We start from the raw sequence: 23960 nt of genomic DNA, 5'->3' as shown, positions 1-23960 counted from the left end.
GAAAGTGCATGTCACGTTGTGATATGATATGTGTAGAGACCTAGTCAGTGGTGGACGGTCGTGATCGATAGTGCACGTGTGCGGATGTGGACAAGCACTGATCAGTATATCGCGTCATGTTATGAAATAATGAGTCATTAAATTATGGCACTTGAACTGTTACAGAAATCAGTGGAGACAGTGCTGGAACCGGCAGGATTCGAAATTCACCCTTTCAAAGTAATGTGATTGTAAGAACTTGAACTGTCATGCCAGTCGTTAACTGGAAACTTTTTTGAATTTTTTTAAAATGATTTTACCATGGCTACCTTACCATACATGCCATACCGTTTGATCGTGGAGGTACCTCCATGGTTTGATCATTGATGATCGGCAAGCATTTTTGCCTTTGATTAAACCATGGTGAATTAGGAACATGAGGAAGAAAAGTGATATCAAGCTGAAGTTACATTTCAAGGGAGATCTACTGTTGGGTGCGATCAGTCGATCTGCACTCTCATTTGATCCACACATGTATACATGTAACTCTTAAGGTCCATATTATGCCCCAACTATAGCATTAAGTCCCGACTATAGTTGGGACAGTCCCAACTGTAGTGCTGCAGTTGGGCTGGCTCAACTATTGTTGACTAATGTCTGTGGGAAATGTCTCAACATTATCCAAGTTAATGTGTCTCACAGTGGCACTTCATCTGTTCATCTATCCTATGAGTAGGGGGGCTAGGCCTATGACCGATGACGTGACATTTGTAAACAATATGACTTTGGCACATGCTGGGCACAGAACCTCTCTCCTGTAGTTGGGCCGGCCCAACTGTAGCACTCTAGTTGGGACGGGCGTAACTATAGTTGGGACTTATGCTATGGTTGGGGCGTAACATCCATATTACACACTGTGTTGGTTTAATTCCTTTTAAAGTTTTGGTCGTTTGGTGTTAAGTCTTTTCAGTCCTTGTGGGTTTTGCATCTTTTTTTTGTCCATCATTCTTTTTGTCCTTTTTTTTAAAGTCAAATATTGGTGTCTGAGTCCCTATTAATTCAGTTTCCTCCGACCTTTCCCTCAAAGATCCTTGGTTTAGTTAGAGACTTTTGTTGTTTTGCGAGTTCCCCCATAGCGTGTCCTTTTTCCCAGTCACAGTAGCAAGTCTGTCATTAGTGATCATGCTGATTGACTAATCACACCCAACACAGGTATGCAGAAAAGATCATGCTGTAACTGACATGATTAGCGGATCACCATGATCACGCATGTTGACCGATCATGCCCGACAGTGACCACAAACCATTTGTACCAAACATGCTTAGCTTGCTGACTTGAAAAATCTCTGACTGGAACTGAGAAAGTGTCATAATGTTGGGGAAAAGATTCTTGGTAACAATTTTTTCTAATTCACACACATTACCAATTACTACGCATTTCTTTTTTTGTTTTTGTTTTCATTGCTCTTGGTATGCACAGATCGGTTGGTACAACGATAGGGTTCAGTCTGCTTTCCACTTGGCTTATCATGATGATACACTTGCATTTTGTGTTCTGAGCACTCCATGTATGTTTGAGAAGACCTTCATGCCATATGTAAGATCACTCACAGCTTTGACGAGCAGGGACCCTATAGATGATTGTGTGGCACAGCAGTACAATCGTCTGAAAGAGGTGGGTCTGTCCATTGTTCCTCGTGTCAACATGTCAGTTTGAGGTCTCTCAACTTAAACATTTGTTGCATCGTGAAACATCAAAGACATGTCAGGCTAAAGCCAGGTTCATTGGCCCAAACCTGCTACACTTGCATTATTTATGACTTACCACTAAAGGGCATCAGAAAAACTTGGATTCAAATTTAACTTGAGCATCGGACAAATTGTTAAACTATGGGCATTTTCAAAACGAGTGGATTCAGATTAGACGTCAGTTTCACTGGTTCCAGTCAGAGCTCATATATGTGGTTTCAAACACTGCTTCAAAACAGCTGGCACCAGCAAAACCGAAGTCTGAACCAAATCCTCTCATTTAAAAAATGTTCTAACATTCATGAATAATTTGTTCAAGATTGACTTGTTTAATATGCTAAAGATTGGATAGTGTACAATATATTTATGTTGCTGTTGTCTTTGTTTTTGCAGAGTCTTCCAGATTACAGGATTGAGACCATCCAAGACTATGAGCTACATCCAAACAGGAGACCAAAGATCCTTGTACAGACGGTTGGCCATGTGTCCGGAGCAGCGTATTACTACCAAAGATCCAATATGAAGCACGATCCGTGGGGAGATAAGGTAATGTAAATTATCTAGCAGCGCTGATGTGCTACAACTGTAGCATTTGTCCTGTCCAGCCGTGGTTTGGACATATCCAGCAATGGTGACACAGTTGGATAGGTTGGCCCAACAGTGTACGCCGTAGCACGTGCCACGGCTGTTTGGTGTATATCAACAATACGCTAGCAGAATCAAGTTATTTGTGTCATCATGGGTGAAATGCCAGGTTGGCACAGTTTTTTGTACATGTATTGAGTTTCGTAAGCAAGAAAGGTGAAGGACATTCTAAAATGTTGACATCATCGTCATCGATGAGTGTTGGTCATGGAAGTCAGACACACGACAATGCCAAATTTTCACGTGTTTTAGTCAAGCTTTATTATAAAAGATCATAGAGAATTTGTGCCAGCTAGAAATAATATTTTGAAACAACTGCAAGAAGATAAAAAATTGCTTGAAGATGTTTAAAGGGATCGGGGGAAACTCACTGGATTTGAAATACAGATGCGGCTGTTGAAATGTTTCTATTCTTTGCATTCAAGTCTTAAAAAATTAGCATGTTCCGCAATTGATGGCTAATGCACGGATAACCATATTTCTCCAAATCTAGACTTTTGATACTGTTGGGGGCAATCAGTCGGTCAGCACTACCATTCGATCAGTTGAGCCTTTCTGAAATTTTCTACCGCAAGTCTCTTCTTTCCAAACAGTCGTCCATGACAACGAATTAGAAAGAAAAAGGCAGTTGCCAGAAAACAGAATTATCAGCAAAAGTGGTTTTTTTTTAAGATTGACTTATACAAAGATGCGGTAATGGCAGAAAGGAACGGATCTAGTCTCTGTTTGTGATTGCATGCAGAAAATATTTGGTGTCAGCATCCACCCAAAATACGGAGGATGGTTTGCATTCCGTGGTGTCCTGATCTTCCCCGGGGTACAGCTGCCCCTGGTGCAGCAGGATCCCCCAGACGTGATCAAGACGGACGAAGCCTTAAAGGACCTCCTGGACCAGTTCAACGACAACTGGATGGAGAACAAGTACAGAGACTGCATTGAGGTCCGGGAGCGGTACTCCCCGGAGCAGATTGAATACTTCCAGACGCCACCTGCACAGAGGGGCAAGCTTCTCGGATTCACCGGCGAAAAAACTATGGTGGAGAGAACAGCGGACCGTTGTCACTAGCCCTGTGACCGATCCCATCCAGCTCCTTGCCGTGAAATGTGCAAATCTCTGCAACATACCAGTCAGTGTCAAACTCGACTCCTTTTTCACTGAAACTGATTGCTACTAAATGGAGTGTGTAAAATATATTTATACTTCTTTTCTTTCAACAACCGTATAGTGGCTTTTTAAACTTGCCTGTGCTTGGAAAGAAGCACCTGATTTAATAAGGTGTTGGGTACTGGATTATACAAAGTGTAAAATGGTTAATCCGTGTGAGTGAAAGCAAAGGACCAAGGCAAACGAGAGAAAAAACCTTGAATGGAAGTATTTATTTCAACTAGAAAGACGGATCGACACAGGGGATGTGATTCTTAATAAAAGGTCTGTTTATGCTTGTCTATGGGAAACAAAAGCCCGCACCTCAATGACAACTTCTCTAGCCACGGTCTTATCTATCTCTTCCATCTTCGAAAAAACATTACATTTGTTACATGTAGTTCACGACCATTTGAAACTGTGCTGGTACTTTTTATCATTCATACGTGTCTTATCTTATCACAATGCAGTATTCTATTTTCAGTTAATTTAAAGAGCATGTTTGCTTGCATGTTTAACCAAGAAGACCCACTTGTGTTATAAATGACTCAAAGTTGCATGAAATGCAAGAAAGATTTCAGTGTTTGTTTTTATTGCAATACCTTTTAAGAATTTCACTCCATAATTCAAATCAGCATATTAGTAGAATCCGAAATGCATGTAGGTACAATTCTATTAACGTCTGGTCACAGAGGAAATAATACAGACTTAAACTAAAAAAATACTTTGAGTTAATTTGTCAAACCTGCAAATAATTTCAGAGGTATCCCACACTATTAAAAGCTGACTAGACAATCCACATTGCACTCATCTTGCCGCAGTGGCCCGATTACTTACTCGGCAGTGGTCCAGCTACTGACTTGGCAATGGCCAAGTTGGCAAGCTCCTGTGTACCAATTTTTCCCTTTATCAAGTTTGATGTTAGTACTTTAAAAAAATTCAAACCATGCTAAATACCCTCCAAGTGCAACCTATTCACATGCACTGTTATAATTTAAAAGCATTTTTGGAAGATAAAAAGAAACATCGATCACTCCATCTTCTGACATTCTTTGGGTAGATCCTTAAATTTTAACTGAAGTAAAATCCTTTAAAGTACTGTATGTCTCACAAGGCATAACCATCACTCAACTGTAAATCTTGGCATTCTGACGGATCCTGTCTAGCGCTGCTCATTGAAAATCACCTCGCACAAAGCATATCTCAATATACACATCAATGACAATATCTATTACATTTTCCTCTTGCAACAACCAACAGTGAGCCTTTCAGATGAGAACTTTCATCTGCTAAAGAAACAAGACAACGATCAATTCCATTTTGTAAATAAACTTTTTTGGGCAAACATAAGGGCATGACCTCCAAAGCCAGTCTGTGATCAGACATATTTCATATAAATGTAATGGATTACCGAGTAAATGTGCCCACACAGAGACCGGTTAATTCAAATGACAACACCTACCAAGAGGAGTGTGGTTCACAGTACAGTGGACCTCACAGAAGCCTTGACGGTCTACATCATGCACATGCATGGGGGTGACTCTCAGTGTGACATCCACTCTGTGGTATCACGTACACACAAATAAATGTACAGTGGGGAAACCCTACCAACAAACACATATCGCTGTTCATACTCAAGCCAAACTTCAACTTCAGCCTACGTGCCCAAAAAACATGAAAACTGCCGAGCCTACCTGAAAAAGTGTACAGTTTGGTGTTGATGTTGAATTTTTCTGATAATGTGTTTGAAACTGGTCTCTCCCCAGTGACTTCTTAGTGAAACTTTCCTGTTTGCTTGTTCTACTGTTAGTGAAAGCTACATGTACAACCCACTTTAAATATGTGGAGTACCCAGTTAAATGTGCCTAAGGCCCTGAGATCCAAAACCATATTTTCTTTCCAATGCACTACTTGCTCCTGAAAAACGAGGGTGTCTCTCAGAAACAAAATTAGAGTTGGTATTTTATGTGATGACGGTTGGCTCTAGGCGGCCAGTCAGCTCTCGTAGCTGCGAGATACCGAGAGCAATCTTGACCAGCGGCTGCAGGACAGTCTGGGCATCCAGGGAGAACTTGGCCCTGTCGGACTCGTAGCTGTCGATGTACATGCGCACCGTGGCACCTGAGCTGCCCGTGCCACTGAGCCGGAAGATAACGCGCGAGCCATCTTGGAAGATGATGCGGATCCCCTGCGAACGAAACACAAGCAATGAAGACAATCAACACATAGAAAGCACTAGATGGATGAACATTGACCCCACAGTCCTCAACCCCTCACATGTTGGAGGATGAAGGAAATGTTAGGGTTGAGCTTGCTAATCAGTAAAAAACCTGCCAGCAGCCAAGTCTTGAGAAGAGAAAGTACATTCAAGGAGCAATACTCCTTAAGTTATGTAGTAAGCTAAAAAAACCCAGAAACCTTCAGAATCTGTGATTCACTGCAATTTATTACTGGTAAATTGTGTAAAATCTTACAGGGTGGTAAACCACTATGTTAGGAAGTAAAGAAATCACTGTCTAGACCAGTGAGACATTCACTCACCTAACCCTTGTGGGTGATATTTTGGTGTAAGGCCTGAAATAATTGTAATCATGATATCATTCATTTGTGAGTTATGCGACAGGTGGGACTGGGGCATTGGGCAATAGTACCCACCATCGTTACTAATTGGCACGGTCAATTCTGTTGAGTAATACCTGGTTCTTGGACAAGGATTTGTCAATGGGATCTGTGTACTCAAAGTCGTCCGCCTTGGCCACTTTGTATGTCTTGTTCCCCTCCGCAAACTCGCGGCCAGTAAACATCCCCACTTTGTCGGCGTCCACCAGGTTACGTAGATTTGCCATCATCTGCTGTGCTGGTTCAGACTCGACATTCTCATAGTCATACCTAGAGAGAGGAATGGAAACGTATTTGATGCATTCAAGTTTGAAAATCATCTACAAGTGACAAACACAATCTGACCAGCAAACAATATACAGTATAATCAATAGTTGGGGCAAGGTCTTGGTCTTGTACCCTGAATCAACTCTAATCATCACTAATGCTTATAATTCATACTGATAACTGAATGAAGTTCTGGAGACAATCTAGTTGTATTTCGAAAGTCATGATGCTGTTCAGCGCTTAAAAATTACTTGAGTCAGGGAATAATCTACTGGATCCTTTACGAAAACAAAACAAAAACTACAACACTGACTGACAAGGCCAGTTCATGATTCCCATGAATTAAGTGCAAATATGACAATAAATTCACTAAGTTGACAACTCCAAATCTTGCACATCTGCAACGTGAGTATTAAAAGTGACCTTAAGAATGACTAAAAAACGCTTCACCTGGTGAAGAAATTACGGCCATATTTTTCCCAGTGATCCCTCAAGACCTCCTCCACGCTCTGTTGCCTGGCAGCCATGATTGACAGCCAGGCTAGCACCGCCCACAGGCCGTCCTTCTCCCTGATGTGGTCGCTCCCTGTTCCAAAGCTCTCCTCCCCGCACAGTGAGAGGCGGTCGGCGTCCATCAGGTTGCCGAAGAACTTCCAGCCGGTTGGCACCTCAAAGAACTCCAAACTTTCAGCCTTAGCCACCCTAGTGGTGAAAGGTAACAGATCGGCTGGTCAGTAAAATAGGTGCATCTCTTTTAACCAGGATGAAACTATGTTTACATTGATTTAGCTGGAATCGTTCCCCGCATGCAAGATCCGCAGTGTCATACTGTTCCGTGTGGAGGAGTTCTTTCATGTCAAAGGTCAATTCTTAACCTTCAACCCAGCTAGAAAAGGCACCTATCAGTGTTGGCCTATGTGCTGCTGCTGTAGAAACACGGCACATACTGTTGGTAGAAGAGACTAAAACTATGCTTGCCATGACTATTTATGCATAGCCGATTTTATCTTGTTTGGACTTTGGGCTGAAATTTTCCCTTTGAAACAATAACATTTGGTTGTAAAAAATCTTTAAAATCACAATTTACGTTGTTAAAATTCAAGAAGTCAGAATTAAGTCTGAAAAGTTTCATCTGTGATATCAAACAAGCAGTATGTGAAATCAACATTTATCAAAAATTACACAAGAGTACAACACAAAAGGTCAGAGCTTCTGGCTCTCTCACACACAGCGGAATGACACTTCTTCGGGTAAAAACGGACAGCAATGTTTGAACACTCGTAAGAACTCCAGTGCCAGAGATATATCACATGCAAGCACTGGATCATGTGTGTTTATGGTACAAATCATGTCTGCCAAATTTTCATCTGAATGTGGACAAAATTTCAGCATCTTCCACTACATTTACAAGCCATACCTGTCCAGAGCTCCGCTGGTGGGCATGCTGCGGGCCAGACCCTTCACCCCTGTCTTCTTGAAGTAGGGGATGCACTTGGCATTGGCGGCGATGACGGCGATCGAATCGCTGGGTGTCACAAAAAAGCCATTCTTACCAAGAATCATATTACGGTCCTGGTTAAATACAGGGAAATAAAAACACAAGAGATTTGACAAAAATGACGTATTTCATGCCTCTGCAGTTAGGTTATGTAGGTCCTCCTACTCTGTAGGAAAAGCCGATATGTACATGGTAGCTCTAGGTTTGGGTTATATGTCTCAAGCACTTTGCTGAAGTCCTCGGTCTTCTCAAAGAATGAAGAAATTGATGACAGGACATCTTGAGATTAAAGACAGTTATCCTTAAAGTTCTTTATTTATCTAGATCACATGAGGCTGCAGGATAAGTTAAACTAGCACTGATAGATTATGCGTTTGGAAACATTTACCTTGAAAAACCTGAACACTGCAACTGAACATAATACACCCCACATACCCCATCCCCATCAAATGCTGCTCCAAAGCCGTGGACGCCTTTCTTCATCAGGTTCACCAGGTCAGCAGCATAGGTCAAGTTGGGGTCAGGATGGTGACCTCCAAAGTCTTCTTTGGGGTCACAGTTCAGGCATGAGTCTGCTGGCGCTCCTAGCTCTTGGCAAAAGATACGTTTGGCGTAGGGTCCCACGACTAAATTAGAGGAAGTGTATATCAGAAAGGAACACTGCTTTTCACATGTAAACAATATTTTGGATTTTATAACAAGAAACACAGTTTGGTTTTGTTTTTTTGGCTTAATGTACATGTATACAGCACTTCACAATTGCATCAAGTTAAAAAAACGTCAGGTCAAGACATTCACAAAGTACTCTGATTTATGGCTTGCTCTAATCACAATCTATCTTTATAATAATGTAATTCTACGAACACTTATATGCCAAATTTGCCAAAACCACAAAAGGTCAAGCTATGAAGAGGGAGTTGACCTCAGCGAATTTATTCCATGCGAACATCTGTTCCGCTTTTGGAGGGATGCTAGAAGTACTTTAAATCCTGCTCTACAAAATGCCTTTTGGGTTGAATGGAACCTCAGTCTGTGCATACAAGCATCATAACCGTAATACACAAAAAACCCACTCGTCCATGACTGTTGCCAGACTAGAGTACACAAACACGCCAGAATCTCCAGGAGCTAGATGCCTCAGGTCAATGAAAGCATCAAGCTTTTCAACCTGCATGTATGAGTTCAATATTAAATTTAGCCCCAATCCCTGATGCCCCCCCCCAAAAAAATTGGGGTTCCCGAGTTTGTGAAAAGATCCATAATATGTATATCCAAAACATTGCCAGGTGTTTTCTGTCTTTTTTGTTTGTCTTGGAAAGAGGACCTGTTATTCAGAGTGAACCTAGCTCTACAAGAGGGGCACTTTCATCATAAACAAATGGTATGCAAACCGCCCATCATGCCTTTTCCTCTAGGTGTGAATACAAACCTCTCTGAAAATACAGGCACTCTATGCCATATCTCAGTGATGTTCACAGAGAGAGCTGATATTGACTCAACTTAAAAGAACAGCATAATGATTGCATCCAGTACAGGAAAAGGTGCTGTGATATAGGCCTGAATATAAAATACAAAAATCGCACTCTTTTGGACTGTCATCCCTCGTTAACAAATATACATGCAGGCATTTTGGCTGTCATCCCTCGTTAACATATATGCAAGCATTTCTAAAATGCAAAGAACTATAGAGGGTGGCTACGACTGAATTTAATTATGTACATTATCGTTGCATGGTAAATTTGCATGAATGCCCTGATCCGACGTTTCCTTCACACAGAGTGTGCTTGTCTATATGATGTGAGATACCAAGAGGACAGCTGTGTTTTATACCCACAAACAGCTGTTGTTTGAATAGCAGTCTGTCGCTACAGATGTTGTGGCCATGCCATCATGCATGAACATGTTCATTTTCCTTTCTTCCCCTCTCCTAAATACCCTTCCAAATCAACATGTTGGAAACACTCTCATTTTATGAGAAGCATGCATGTAACATACTCTACCTCCGTGCATCGCATTCACAACAAATTTCAGGGGTCCGCTCAATAGTTTCTTCAAAGCCTCAAAGTCAAAGATCTCTCGCATCAGGGCCAAGTAGTCTTCAACGGAGTCAACAACCTATTGGGGGGCGGAATACACATTGAAAACACAACTGGAACACCCATCACTGGAAGCATCAAACGTGATTCCATTGGTATAAATAAAAATCTTCTTGAAGGTTTTCAAGACTTCTGAAGGAATGAATGTAGAAGGTGGAGCTCAATCACTGCTTCCCACATAATTGGATCATGGGCAGATCAAGAACCAAAGTTTCGAGAGGCCAGGGTTTTTTTTGGGGGGGGGGAAATTTGAGAATTTTTTTATGTAACCTTCTAGGGCCCTTCTGAGAAGTGAAGCTAAACTTCTAGACTTTTTTCAGGATTTTGGGAAAGAAGAGACAACAAATATATGTACATCCCAGCTCCGCTTTCTTTCACTATCTCTCACGGGAGAGAGGGAGAACGTGTTGCCAGAGGAGGGGTGGAGGGCAGAGAACACACCCTTTCATATGCACCCTTGAACCACTCCCCATTAGCCAATTACCTCAATTATAAACTGTCTGCCCTGTATGTCAAACTGTTGGGTCCCGATTGAGCTGACATCAACATTCAAGTCTGGGCAGTGCTTGACAGTTGAGATTGTCTTTGTTAAGTCGTAGATGGCATCAGTTATGCCAGCTGGAGCAGGTCCTACATTGGCAGGAATCAAATACATGTATGTAATTGAAATTAGAATCTCCATAACTCTTGCCTTTACAAGTGGTTTTCTCATAACATTGAAAAGACAAATAATTTACATTGAAACTAATCTTGGACCTATCCTGTAGGCCATTTGAATAAACCTGATGGATTGATTTTTTTCCCTTCAATTATAGTTATATAATTTTCTTTGGATTCATCAACAAAGACGTGTCTTGCAATTCTGGACGTCAGTATGGAATAACTGGAGAGGCGGAGGCTGGCTGTGGGGAAGGGTGGGGTGGGTCATCAGTTACTTTGTACTACTACATGTACCTCCATTGGATATATTGAATTTGATCCCAAAGTCACCGTCTGGGCCACCAGGATTATGACTGGCTGTCAGGATAATTCCACCTGCTGCCTGGCGCTTCCTTATCAAGCAAGACATTGCCGGGGTCGACAGCAAGCCACTCTGGCCAATCACAAGCTTGCCAATCTACAATATGCAAATGAGATAAGAAATAGTAATGCTACAGTAGGCACATATCAATTACACCCTTGAAAATAACTAGGTGCCAAATGTGCACATGAAAACTTTTATCTTTAAAATAAAGGGCGGAGCAACTATGCAAATCTCTGCTTGTTTCATTTATGTACTTGCCAGGGTTTTTTCTGATGGTACCAGCAAGTGTCTTCGTGTATACTCCAAATTGTTTTATTCTCTTCCGCTCAGAGTGCTATAAACATTACACCTGTAGGCTCTATGTAAAATTGCAAGCGATGTCTTTCAACAAATGCAGTTCCTTTAATATTGTTTTCATCAACAAATTCACACTGATTAACTATGAATGTGACAACACATGAAACTGTAAAAACTCCATTTAGATACACAGCACATGGGAAGGTGGTATAAAATATATAGGTTTGATTTAAAAATATCCCAAGGCTAAGTTGAGAATTCCCCCACACCTACCTATAATCTACAAATATCCTATCTAAGTAACACCATGATACTAGTTTTTCTTGATAACAGCTATCAACAACTCCGCATTAATTTATTTCCTGCCGCATCATACCAAAAAGAAAGAAAACGCACAATTAATTCCAAAAATTGGAAAGAGTTCCATATACAGACGGCAGTAATTATTCCCTGCAGTGATCTATCAAAAAGCAAAAACACTTTAGGTGGGAAAATACCAAGTCGTTTACTCAGAAAACACAATTTTTCTGACCAGTCTCATAGGGTTTGTGCACAGGGTGTGCGTCCGTATTAGAACTCTTTCCCCAAACCAAACCTTAAGTGCTACCATGTCTACAGTTCTAATTACATGTAGGCCTAAAGACAGATAAGCCCATCCATCCTTATTACGGCAAACTCTTACCCCGTTGGCAGCAGAAATTTGGATTATAATCTGCACGGCCGTCTTCATGTAGTAGCGTCCGTCACCGCCTACCACCAGCGTGCATCCCTCGCGGGTCGCGCCGTCCATTGCCGACAAAATGCTCTGCACAAAGTTAGCCGTGTACCGCCACGACTGGAAGACGGTGACATGTTTCCGAAGTCCGCTTGTGCCCGGTTTCTGGCCTTCGCATGGGGTAGTGGCCTCGCACTTCACGCTGAAAGTCTTAGCAGACATCTTGTGGAGAGTATTCGGTATTCAGTTCATGGAGCTTTTGATAAAACACTGAAAAACACTCCCAAAATCCCCCGGTTACTACACCGTGACGACCGGTCGTCCCTGCACGTAGGCACTGTTTTCAATTCGGAAAAGAACACAACACTTGAGTCAGGGTAACCGTGCGGTGAATGGTCGGGTTCCGCGCTAAAGCCCCGCCGGAGTGGGCGTTGACGTAGACAGAGGGTAGCGGCACAGGGGCGTGCAAGTCTTAAGTCATTGCGGTAGTGCGTGGATGCGATAGTAAAGTGAAGTTTTTTAAAGAGACTCTGCTTTTGTTTCCTTACATAGGAGCGTCAAATGGTGTCTGAGGACGGAGAATGGGCTAGGTATATTTACTCTGCTTTACTCTTCCGAGTGATGTAAATTTCATTTATTACCCAGTCAAAATACAAATATCCTCAACAAGTAACTTAATACTTTGAAGGAAACTGACCTTTTAAACGACAGGACACCTGGGCGCAACAGCTTATTATAATATGGAACTGAACTGCATGGTAATATATTCTGCAGTAACAAAACATCATTGGCCTTTATCGCATGAAACCCAAAGCTGTTAAGTGTTTTTTCTAATCAGCAGCGGCTAGTAAAAGAATGTGTGATTTAGGTCAGTATTTACGTGGACTTTGAGAGCAAGATATAGATCATGGTGTTTCGTAAGTGACCATCTCATTTCGGTCACAAGGAGTCTATTTTCAAGCAAATCTTTTGAACTTTGGGAACGCACAAAAACCCAACATGTACCACACTAATGATGGCTTTGCAAATAATCCATTCCCAGTTGAGAATCATTGTGGTTTTCTGGTTTCAATAGCTAATTTATAAGTTATTATTTACAATGGCAAATGCTGTTAACCTCATATAATTAAGCAAAATTTAGAAGGCCTTGTTACTCTGACCAAACATTCACTGTATTTCCTATTTAAAGAAATGCATTTTTAAAACAGGTATTAATAAAAAACTGTCATGCCTCATAAATATATCAAGTATACCCAAAATATTAAAACTCTATAAAATACCACAACTTTACACTTATGTTTTTACAGGAACCAAAACTCCCATTCCAGTAAGGATTTCATTGGGCCAAGGGCAGATCCAAAGCCAAATACTGGGGGAGTCGTTTTGGGGGGAAGCAACACAATTTTGCAGATTTCTATGTTTTTAATTATGGTCTTTTTAAGGGCTGGGGCTACATTTTGGCAATTTTTATATTGCTTTAGAAGGAAGCGAAATGAAATAGAAAAACGCCTCCCTCTCATTATTTTCTTTTAAAAACTGTTCCTTTGGGGGCCAATGACCCCTCTTCTCCCCCCTCCACCATCTGCACTTGAATCGGGCTTAATGAAAGGGGTCGGGTTGGAGTAACCTGTATCATTTTTCGTGATGACACCAACTATGCTTGAAAAAGTAGTAAAAATGTTTGTTAAAAAAAGATACACCGAGCAAAATTAGCCATGATAACCGGAGATCCAATAAAAAGACAATAGCGGACCATGAAAACCTCAGCCAATGCTTGGCACCAGCTAGAGTGATGAATCTGACGGACGTGAACTCGCCATATCGAGTAAGCCCCCCAAAACTGGTTCAAAAAATAAGTGGCGCATCAAGGTCTTGAGTTGGGGAGGGAGTGGGGTAATAGTTATGGAATTTCCCCCCAAACAACAATTTGTTTTATCAGTATCAAAGTATCCCCTAAGAAAGGTGACAGCACCATTTCCTGCATGCTGGCGCCTGCAGAAGGAGAGATAAACGGCAACATGTCTGGGATGGGGCATCTTACCCCTCTATCCTACGGACGCATATAAACCTGGACCTGCAACGCCTTAGTATGAAGAAGCCAACCAGCTGCCATTTTACCGAGCCGAATACAAGCGTGCGGGTTGGCTCCTTTCTATTGACGTCAGGAAGAACAAAGGCGGCAATGCCAGGAAAACTTTGTATTCGGCTCGGTAAAATGGCCGCGAATGGATTCAATGATCTCTATAAGCTGTTTAAGAACATTGCGAGTCCAGATTTTATTATACACGTCCGTGCGATATCCCCGCTGGATGTTGAAAACATACTCATAGCGAGTCCAGCTGGATCGCCTTACAGTCATGAAAAGAGCGGAATAGTATGCGAGTCACAGCAACAACATAAGTATTACGAGAAACAGAATGGAAAATGGCGATCAAACGAAAACTTGCATAATGTATTAAAGTACAAAAAGTCAACCAACGAAAGTCATGTTTATCATTAAAAATCTAAACCCAAGTTCAGAGTACCATATGCATGTATACTAAATTAATAAAACAGCGACAATGATATGTGTTCTTTTATCGCAAGTATCTTAGTCCCTGTATAATAATTATAACATTTCGACTTAATTAAATCTTGGGTCTTTAGTACTTTGGCCTCATTTGATAGTTTAACTTACGTTAGAAGCGTACATTGTGCCTGTCATTCACCCATAAATTTAAGTGCATCATTTTCAACAAAGGTAGTACGCGGTACACTGAGATGTAGCATATCTTTACATGAATTGTTTACAACGTTCAAGAGGCATAATTACAAGACAAAAATCATTCTGCAGATGTCTGCAGGAATCTCATCCCTTCCAATGCACCGAACCTTTCATTTCAGCGCCTTAAGTATCGTTCTTAGGCCGACACAACGTTGCTATCTTTACTATTTCCCTATCCTCTATGTATCGCATCTTATGCTACAACATCCATCCCACATATTTCATTCTTTCCTGATTGCCAACTTATCACTCAGAAGTTTTCCTTTCGGAACCCAAAGCCGTGGTCTTGACTCTTGCGTTTGAGGACCTCCCCGAGGCTTGGGGAGCCGCAGAAGAACACAGTGACCTTGCCTCGTTTGCGCTGGTCGATGTCGTCGAAGACCCGGTCCCAGTCTGGTCGGCCGGCCTGCGTTCGCGTCATCAGGCCGGTAATCATGTCTCGCCGCTTCTTCTTGTGGATGAGATCTAAGGCCATGTGCAGGCCAATTGCCTGTCAAAAACAATTGATCAAAATAATGATCACAGTTTTAATACACGAAAGTATTAAAAATTAGTCTTTCGAACCTATATTGCGGTAAAGCGTGAATGACAGGCAAATAGCCTGGCAGATTAAGTACAAGTAGTGTGCAATGAGACATGAACCAACTGACGCCAATAATGACTATAGTGGAAAGTTCTACAATGACATCGTCTTCAGGATAGGTATAGCTCACTAGCTATACCCTGCTCTATACTGAATGACAGACATGATGTAAGACTGACTTGCTAGTCGATCGAGGACTGACGCTTCAGACTCCAATGATGATTATTTTAGATGCAAAACAAAATAATATATCTATTGGTCAACTGATAAACCGGCTTACGACTTATAAACTGACCTTTGATACCGGTTAAACTGACAGATCAACCAAAATGTCTGTTAATTCACCAAAACAGATAACTCGCACCTTCATGTCATGTTTGCCCAATGCTGCTGTCATGTACAAATTGATATTGATGAATCTGTCGAATGACATCATCTCCTCCTGCTCTAACTCGATGTGATTAAGCAGGCTGAGAAACCATTCGAAAGACCGCTGTTGCCGCGTAATCCAAAAGAAATCAACCTGTGTATAAAGTCATGGCATTAAATTTAAAACAATATCCCGCAACTCATTTTGTTGGGCTGTGAGTGTCCGAAGTTTTCGATTAACATCTCTGTTTAGCAGCACATACATCGTAGTCGAAGTTTGTTAAAACTCTAAACTTTGCAGCCATGTGTTGGAGACGTTCTGTAAAACAATAGAATATCCTTTAAACCAAACAAACTGTGTCTATGGCACTGGTATGTCCCATGGAACAACGAAGACAAGCACTGGTTGTCGTGAAAAAAAATGGTTACCAATAGTTAGGAGCGCATCAGATTTTGCCGCATGAGGGCATTACCTTCTTGAGCCTCAGCAGAGAAGGTGTGTCCTCCAGCCAGGCATAGTTGCATTTCTTGCATCGTTTGGTGGCCATTTTGTGCCGTTCGTGGATGCTCTGCAGGATGGACGCAAAGGGCGTGATACCGATCCCTGCGCCAATCAGCACGGCGTGGTCGGTCTCAAAGATGTGCTGCGAAGGGGCGCCGTAGGGCCCGTCTATGTACACCTTGTAAATGGAAACGGGAAGGTTGGCTTTTAAGTAGTAAGTCTAGCTACGAGTGTGGTGCGATATCCAAGGCTCTGTTTGCATTTTGAGACATTATTCCTTTGCTAATCTAGAACGTGTACTTGGTAAAAACCGTTTCATATTGACAATGGTGCGAAAGCGAACTTGCATGCAAAATTTTCCATTGTGTCGATGCCTTATTTACACTGGACCTCACCTCAGCCCTACGCTTTCTTCCTAGCATGAACCAGCTTAAGTTCAATTTCACCATTCTTAGTTCTAAACTTAGAGACAGCTTATTTCTTTTAGATGAAGAGGTTTCGTAAATGTTGATGTCATTTTGTGAAAAATGCACGTGGCAGTTATTTTTTTTTAATGGTTTGAAGGAGGACCTATTGGGTTGAATGTGATTTGTGTTAGTGTGGAATTACATCAGAGGAGACAAGTTACTCTTTGTTGCAACTGGATTATTTTCCTGCTTAATTTTTTAGATTTGTAAGACACACATGTAGCAAAAAAGTGAAATACCTCGATCCCTGTATGTTCGTCGGGGTCCTCGACGAGGGATTCGACAACATCCAAGGAATGTTGAGTCAGTTTCCTATTGAAACTGCTGCTTCGCCGCCGTGACACTGGTGGTGACTGCGGAGTCCAGGAGAGAAACGTCCGGGGCTGAGAGCCCGTTGATTTTCCCCTTAGGTCCGTCTCACTGTGGCCCGACGATGCCCTCACACTCTGAAGGACTCGCTGCTCGATTGACACTCCACTGTCTTTTCTGGACGGCCCGGCGGTGGAAGTCGGCGTGGAAGTCGGCTTGGAAGGGGTGGCTTTGGACGATAGCGGTCTGTCTTCAGCGTAGCACTCGCTAATGAGCGGACTCATCTTCTGTATCGGCGGGAGGATCAAGGGCCCAGAGAGTGGCTTAACTTTGGTCGATTCCACTGGCACGACGGTCTCGATACCGCTTTCTGTATCGCTCAAGTCTGTTAACCGATTCTTATCATCTCCACCAACTCCCTGTTCTCTAACGTTATTGCACCTGTCAACTTTTGACCGATAGTCTGTCGTTCGACTTGGCCTTTCGTCCTCGCTACCCAGTGTACCAGGCAGGGCGAACTGAAGCTCGTGTCCCTCCGCGGACTGGCCAGGGCTTCTCTTCGGCGACGCTATGGGGGATCGTAGCGATCCTTCCTCTGCGAGGACCTCAAGGGTTTTACCCTCTCTAATTTCGGAGGCCGGGTTCTCGAAGCACGTTAGTTCTTTTTGCTGTCGTTCCCTGCAGACGGCACGGAGTCGCTTTGTCCAGTTACCGATGGCCCGGATGTGAAGAGTAATAAAAGCTACCAATCAACAGAAAGCAAGCCGGAAAATCCTTAAAACAAACGTCGCAAAAACATAACACCAATCGTTTCGGCGACAGAAAAGTGATACTGACGTAGGATTTTAAATATAAAGTCAATAATCTAAAAGTACCCAACCTTTCTGCTCAGGAGCACTTGATATGGTGAAGGGGTGCCACTCGTTCTTGGCTATCTGGGGGATGTTGATGTGAACGTACTCACCAGGATGGAACCGAAGCTTGGGAGGTCTAGGAATAATGAGCAGGGTCACCTGTGCATCAAACCGTACGTCAGATTACAGATAGGCCTGTAGATGTACTAGTATGCAATGTACATGAATTGAGTTCTATGGACTCGTTTGCTGCCAAAGGCGTGTTCCCCAAAACAAATTTTAAAAGACAAGGTAAGTTGTCCTGATTGTGATATTGAATAGCTTTATGACACATAGCACTTTCTCTGATCATTAATGCAACAATGCATGACATAAACTGACCAACACAAAACCGAGAAATTTTGAACTACATATGACTCGGACCAGCCAACCGACACAGGCAAGCTCGGTGGTCGAGTGGTTAAGACGTCTGCACTAGCAAGCAGGAGGTTGTGGGTTCGAGTCCCACTCGAGTACGCTTGTGGTTTTTCACAAGCTTTGTGTTATAATACATGTCGGGCAGGGCAACAATCCTAAATTAAATTTAGTTCATGACAAGCGACTTTGAAATTTACTGAAAACTGTCCCGCCATTGGATGTTTACATGGAATTGCCGTAAGAAACAAAAGTGAGGTGTATTTCCAAATAAAGAGTCGTTTGTCTACTTGTTTTCTCAACAATTACGCAATACTCAATCAAAGCTGAAGCTTTCTAGTGCCACTTCTCTTTCTGATAAAAATCAGGCTGTTTTACTACTTCAGTAGTTGGCGCAAAAATGGCCTCCGTATTGCTCTGGAGAACCAGTCTACAGATTTTCATCCATTCATACCACTTTTTCAAACGAAACTCACGTTGGCTGGTAACACGACGGCTTTCTTGATGAACGTCCGGCCGTCTCGAGCCCGGCGCACCAACTTCAGACGGAGGAATCGCTCGATGGCGTAAAGAGTACCAGGCAAGATGAACCACATCCAGAACGTGGTGGCATGAAGGATCAGGAGAATCCAGAACAAAATGGAGAACTGATGCGTCATGTGAAACACCTAGGGCAAACAGTGACGCGCGTAAGACGAGGGAATAAGGAAAACCCGTTGAGTGAAACAAGTATAGTAACTTTGAAGCGCACCTATGAGGGTAAAAGTTACTGCCCAGCGGTGACCATAGGGCATTTGAAAGGCTGTGTAATCGAGTATGGGGCCACACCTAAAATTGGGTTTGTATCGACTACCACACCATCTGTCATATTTTGGAAAACACAAAATATCGTTGAACTTTTGTAACTGTTTTTGAATTCTCCATTTAGGAAACGGGAATGGGGTACATATTTATTTTTTTATCATGACATTTTTAGGCAATCGAAAGAAAGGATGTCCCTTGAAGGGCAACAAAACCCCTCTAAAGTGGCCATTTTGAAAAAAAAAATCTTCCGTCCCTGTATTTCTTAACACGGTCATCGAGGGGTTGTGTGTTGATAAGAACTTCTCACCGGTTAAAAATTGTTATAAGTCAACATTTCATCAATAAAACAACTGTGTATTGCGCCTTCTGTTTAAAACTTCAATAGATTTCAAACTACGTTGTCGGCGCACTCATTCATTACCGACTTTTTTTTTAAATATGAAAAGAAACTTAGGATCTCACAACAGAAATTTGAACCCTTTTGAAAGAGGAGAAACTGCTTCACCTGGAAGTAACCTCTTCGCCGGATGAAGGAGAACGAGAAGACGAAGATGATGAGGAGGATAACAGTCAGGGCGTGACCTGTGATACTGGCAGTCCCAGCTACCCAACCAATTCCAGGGGTCACCGTGAATAGATACTCTACCAACGTGTAGTTGGTGGCTCCAAGAGACATATCGACTGCGACCAGGAAAAAAAATCGCCAGTTCATTGTACTGATTATCTGGCCATGAATATTGAAGAACAAAATAAGCAAAGTAAAGGAGAAGTTTTCAGCAAAAATGTGAGATTTCAAAATCTGCACACATGCATTAAGACTTTTTCCTTCCTTCTATGAGTGAAGGACGTATCTGTGAAAGCATGTTTTTTTTTCAATAAATGGTATTTAAGTCATTGCACAGTCTAAATTTCTACACGGTGCGGCAGGAACTTAAAGCCTTCTAGACATGTAAAATCATCTCACTTTTGAAAAGTAATTTGTTCCTTCCATAATAATGAACACAGAACTGTGTGACATCTGAAAGCAAGCCCCGCCCCATAAGAACGACGGGTAAAGAAATTGAGCATGCGCGCAATTAGCGATTTAACAGCAGTTAAGAAATTTTTTTTTGCCTAGCCTTTTATACATTTCACATTGAACAACTTACGGAAATTAAAAACATGTCCATTAATGTGCACAAGAGACAATCCAACGATGGCGTAGCCGACTAATTTATGCAAGTCCACGTGTTGGTCAATCAGGACTAACGCAGCTGCCACGTTGGTGCTACGTATCACAGTCAAGCATTTACGGAGCATTAGACACAGGACGAACACGCAGTCGAAACTCAAACACCGACCTGGCAAGAGAAAACATAAATATTAGAGAGGCCGTTATTCCTCGAAATCAGCAGGCTCTGATTGTAAAAAGCCAATGTGATTGGAATTCAAAGCACTAGTGCAAATCTCGTGAATGCATCACGGACTATTATCTAGACCCGGAATCCCTTTAATAGTCAGCACGCAGAGGTTATTGAAGCCACTGGCGGCCATCTTACCGTGCCGACTACAACGGTAGTATCTTCTGTATTTTCAAGCCTAAAGCAAATTCGCACAACTCTTTAAAAATGCGCAACTTTCCTCTTCGATAATTTTATTACATCACAGAGCTAGCTAAGTAACGATAGCCTACATGTGTTCCGTAATTTTTGACTGTGGAAGTTTCTGCTGTCTCTCCCATACCCAAACCTTGCCAAATGCATAGTGACCACTATTTTCGGACTTCATTGAGTTACTTCTTTCATCACCTTCGTGTTGATGGTCTATACCAACCCATTAGAATGCAGAAGGGTTTGAAGTGGTGACACTTCTAGCTGTTCAGTGTTATTGTAGATTAAATGGTTGTATGAGGGCACGCCGTACCCACGATCTGTGGAACGTAAACTTTTGATAGGCTTTGAGCGCGCTCACACAAACGTGTTTTGGGGGCAATCGTGGACGTTCCTAATGTCCTCTTTTGTTCACACTTTAACTTTTTTGGAAGGCCTCTAATATGTTTTGTACACGTTTGGCAATCGTGGACGTATCGGGAATCGTGGATGGTCATTAATTCTTTTGTTTCACGTCCACGATTGTTTGGGAACACCAGTGTTGCATGGTTCGCCTAAGGCACAGCAATGACTTTATATCGGTCCACCAACCTCGCCTTTTGTTTGTTTTGAGGACGATGTACTCGTTCAGGCGTCTTCGAGGGATTTCCAAATCTCAGCCTGCCCCCGTTTCAGGCTTCGTCCCCGATACTGTTCGAAGCTTACAAAAACACTTCCCCCTACGGGTCAATAGTTCATAGAGAAATATTGCCATATATAGCAAAACGTAATAGGCTATTGAACTCGATAGTGAAAATTTGATGGATCTAAGACGTGGAAAGCTACCCATATCGAAGATCGCTTGGGAGCTTACAAACGAATGGAAACTTAATACAGTTATGTACTGGTCTTTATCATAACATCAACGACTTTTAAACGCTTTGATTCCCTCTGCAATTATGCTTAACTTCTCTGCTAACGCTCACGATGGCACAAATTTAGGGTCGCTTCAGCAAGGCAGTAGACAGCATGAAATATTCACGTACTTACCCGCTCCTCGGGCCACCATCAACCAGGGTTTGTCCGGGAAGGCTCGCCACGACCCGACGACGCCCCACACCGTCAGTCCGATGTGAAGCGCCACGTAGACGGCGATAAAGATGATGATGCTCTGGTTGTTACGGACACTCTTCAACCTGAGCCGCGGGCAGCGATTACGGCAGCAGTCGTGGCTGGCCGATTGCTTCTTCTTCTTCTGGGATGCAGATGGGGGGCGCAACCAGTCGGCGGCACTGTAAATATTGAATTTAGTGCAAATAACTTCATTGACATTTTTGAGGAGGGGTCTAAAACAAATTGTTCATACCCATCTTGCACAGTTTCTCGACTGAACAAAAGCTCCACAACTCATAAAAGCAGCAAATTCTACATTATTATGATTAGATTGCCGTTCAATACAATGTTGCATTTTTCTAGTTTGCATCATGGACTGATATTTTTCAGTTTACTGTTACTTTTACTTTGCGGCCCCAGTCAAAAATGTCCAAACGCGCAGCAAGAGTATTCACAAGAGGATGAGGAGGGTGGTCGCTGCAAAATACAACAGACTGCCTCCATAATATTGAAAGGGGCAAATATAGCATCTAAACGATTGCGTCCGGGACAGACATTCTTTCCTTTGGCTTTGGCTGCCCACCATATTAAACCAATGGAAAAACCTGACAAGCCGTAGCCGTAACTGAATCGGACACCTCTACGTGGTTTTCGCCCACCTTATGGTGAGGTTCTCAGCAATATCCGGGTACTTCTCGAGTTGTGCCTGCAGCTCCTCGAAGCTGATGGCGCCGCTCGAGTCCGTATCGGCCTCCTCGAACAACACCTCGGTCAACTCGTCCAGGGTCTCCTCGCTGAGCTGGAGAGCGCTCTCCGCCGTGCAGGACTTCAGCACGGTGCGAAGCTCACTGAAGTCGATGGACCCGTTGCCTGATATCAGGGGAGGAAGGGTACGTGGATTAAAGAGAAATCCTGTTCTAGGAGAGTGGTTTATAACCACACAACCTGTATAACTGTGTGTATATCCTTCACAATATATATTGTGATCAACCTAAATCGATCATGCCCAGTGTCAAATTTTCGATGTGCGAAGCCTACCAATCTGAATTTTTCCCTGATCGAAAACAAGAAAAGCACCGATTTGCAAGCAGAGGTGAGAGTGGTTTATGATCTACTTAAAATATATTCTCCCGGACAGCATTTTTCCAATATCTCTTTTTTTTTCATTTCATCAGATATTTGTTACAAAACAATTTATCTTTTTTTCAAACACGAGGATTATGACCATCAAATGAATGTACGGTGTAACAGCTGTGCGAATTAAGTGTCGTTAATACCAAAACAAGAGCAGGCTTATCGATTGACTGATAAGCCAATTTAAAAATATCCTTTCATAATTATTGTCTGTAATGTATACAAATCCAAACTGCACAGTTTGGTTTTCTGAGCGTATGTCACTGACAGTCAAATGTTTGGGGTTCGAAAAAGCTTGGTAAAAACCAACAAGTCGCGTGAGAGACAGGTCTGCCTTCGTAAAGCATGCGGGTCAAGGGCTCAATCCCAACATCCTAATCCTCGGTAACCTAAAGGTCAGGTTTTACACAGAGACGGGCTTTATACAGAAAATATATTTTTTATCCTATTAATGCAGTTTTTTCCACACTTAGTCTTAACAGCTATGCAATAAACCTATATTTCAGGATACGGAAGCACTCGCACCTCGGATAAAATCCTGTCCCATACTATGCACAAAGCTGCACAACATTACTGAAAACTCCGACTACAGTGCTTTTTATTGGAGGGTCACCTCAAAAGTTCTCATTTCTGTCACTCTAGAATTTTGTTGATGGAAAAGTATCTCCCCGATGCAAAGTACATCTTGACGGAAGAGTATGCTGCTGATTGTGTTGTGGACAAGTTTACGTCATGATCTTGCATGGTTCACCACAGCAACACCCAGACGTCACTTCTTGTACATTGTCAGAAGATGAGTGATTTATAAATCATGTTTATGAAGTTTTAGGTAGAAATTGAGGTAAAAAGAACCATCATTAGAGATTTGTTTCCTCTTTTTCTGTCCAACCCCACTGTTGAATATAATGGACAACATGTGTGTTCAAAACCAAATCTCTGTCGAGAATAGTACGTACAGTACAATGTTATGTAATTTAAGTATGCTTTAGTGACTTTGGTTCAAGGCACACTCGTGTGTGTGCTGGTAGCACTACCATTGCAGCCTG

At 42.3% G+C, this 23960-nt stretch overlaps 3 protein-coding genes across 5 annotated transcripts in view; 1 reads left to right on the top strand and 2 right to left on the bottom strand.

The window, feature by feature from the left end:
• The first annotated feature begins 19 nt into the window (after nucleotides 1–19).
• On the top strand, nucleotides 20–4090 carry mmachc (metabolism of cobalamin associated C). The gene is made up of 4 exons (XM_022253712.2): nucleotides 20–219; nucleotides 1460–1654; nucleotides 2122–2274; nucleotides 3116–4090. Exons 1-4 carry the CDS (start codon nucleotides 145–147, stop codon nucleotides 3437–3439), a joined length of 747 nt encoding a protein of 248 aa, XP_022109404.2. The 5' UTR covers nucleotides 20–144; the 3' UTR covers nucleotides 3440–4090.
• A 2-nt stretch (nucleotides 4091–4092) lies between these two features.
• Nucleotides 4093–12370, bottom strand: LOC110989373 (phosphoglucomutase-1-like). The gene is made up of 9 exons (XM_022253710.2): nucleotides 12001–12370; nucleotides 10952–11114; nucleotides 10482–10627; nucleotides 9902–10016; nucleotides 8337–8527; nucleotides 7821–7975; nucleotides 6854–7105; nucleotides 6214–6406; nucleotides 4093–5705 (listed from the first exon to the last, which is right to left on the bottom strand). The coding sequence occupies exons 1-9, from the start codon at nucleotides 12253–12255 to the stop codon at nucleotides 5481–5483; spliced, it is 1695 nt and encodes a 564-aa protein (XP_022109402.2). The 5' UTR covers nucleotides 12256–12370; the 3' UTR covers nucleotides 4093–5480.
• Nucleotides 12371–12946: 576 nt separating this feature from the next.
• The window catches only part of LOC147797087 (NADPH oxidase 5-like), a 33836-nt gene continuing 22822 nt past the window's right edge, over nucleotides 12947–23960 (bottom strand). For all 3 annotated transcript variants that reach the window (XM_087143969.1, XM_087143968.1, XM_087143970.1), the window contains 10 exons: nucleotides 22440–22650; nucleotides 21718–21959; nucleotides 20248–20439; nucleotides 19605–19780; nucleotides 18772–18963; nucleotides 17908–18040; nucleotides 16958–17769; nucleotides 16223–16429; nucleotides 15745–15903; nucleotides 12947–15287 (listed from right to left, as the gene is read on the bottom strand). In XM_087143969.1, coding sequence (XP_087000095.1) covers nucleotides 15048–15287; nucleotides 15745–15903; nucleotides 16223–16429; nucleotides 16958–17769; nucleotides 17908–18040; nucleotides 18772–18963; nucleotides 19605–19780; nucleotides 20248–20439; nucleotides 21718–21959; nucleotides 22440–22650 — 2564 coding nt within the window. In that variant the 3' untranslated portion in view covers nucleotides 12947–15047. The remainder of the gene's footprint in view (nucleotides 15288–15744; nucleotides 15904–16222; nucleotides 16430–16957; nucleotides 17770–17907; nucleotides 18041–18771; nucleotides 18964–19604; nucleotides 19781–20247; nucleotides 20440–21717; nucleotides 21960–22439; nucleotides 22651–23960) is intronic.

Source organism: Acanthaster planci, linkage group LG12 (assembly GCF_054643075.1).
Source record: "Acanthaster planci isolate LZ-2023a linkage group LG12, COTS_SCS, whole genome shotgun sequence".
In the NCBI taxonomy this organism is placed as follows: Eukaryota; Metazoa; Echinodermata; class Asteroidea; order Valvatida; family Acanthasteridae; genus Acanthaster; species Acanthaster planci.
The sequence above is the reverse complement of the archived record's forward strand: the minus strand, read 5'-3'. Positions and strand labels throughout refer to the sequence as shown.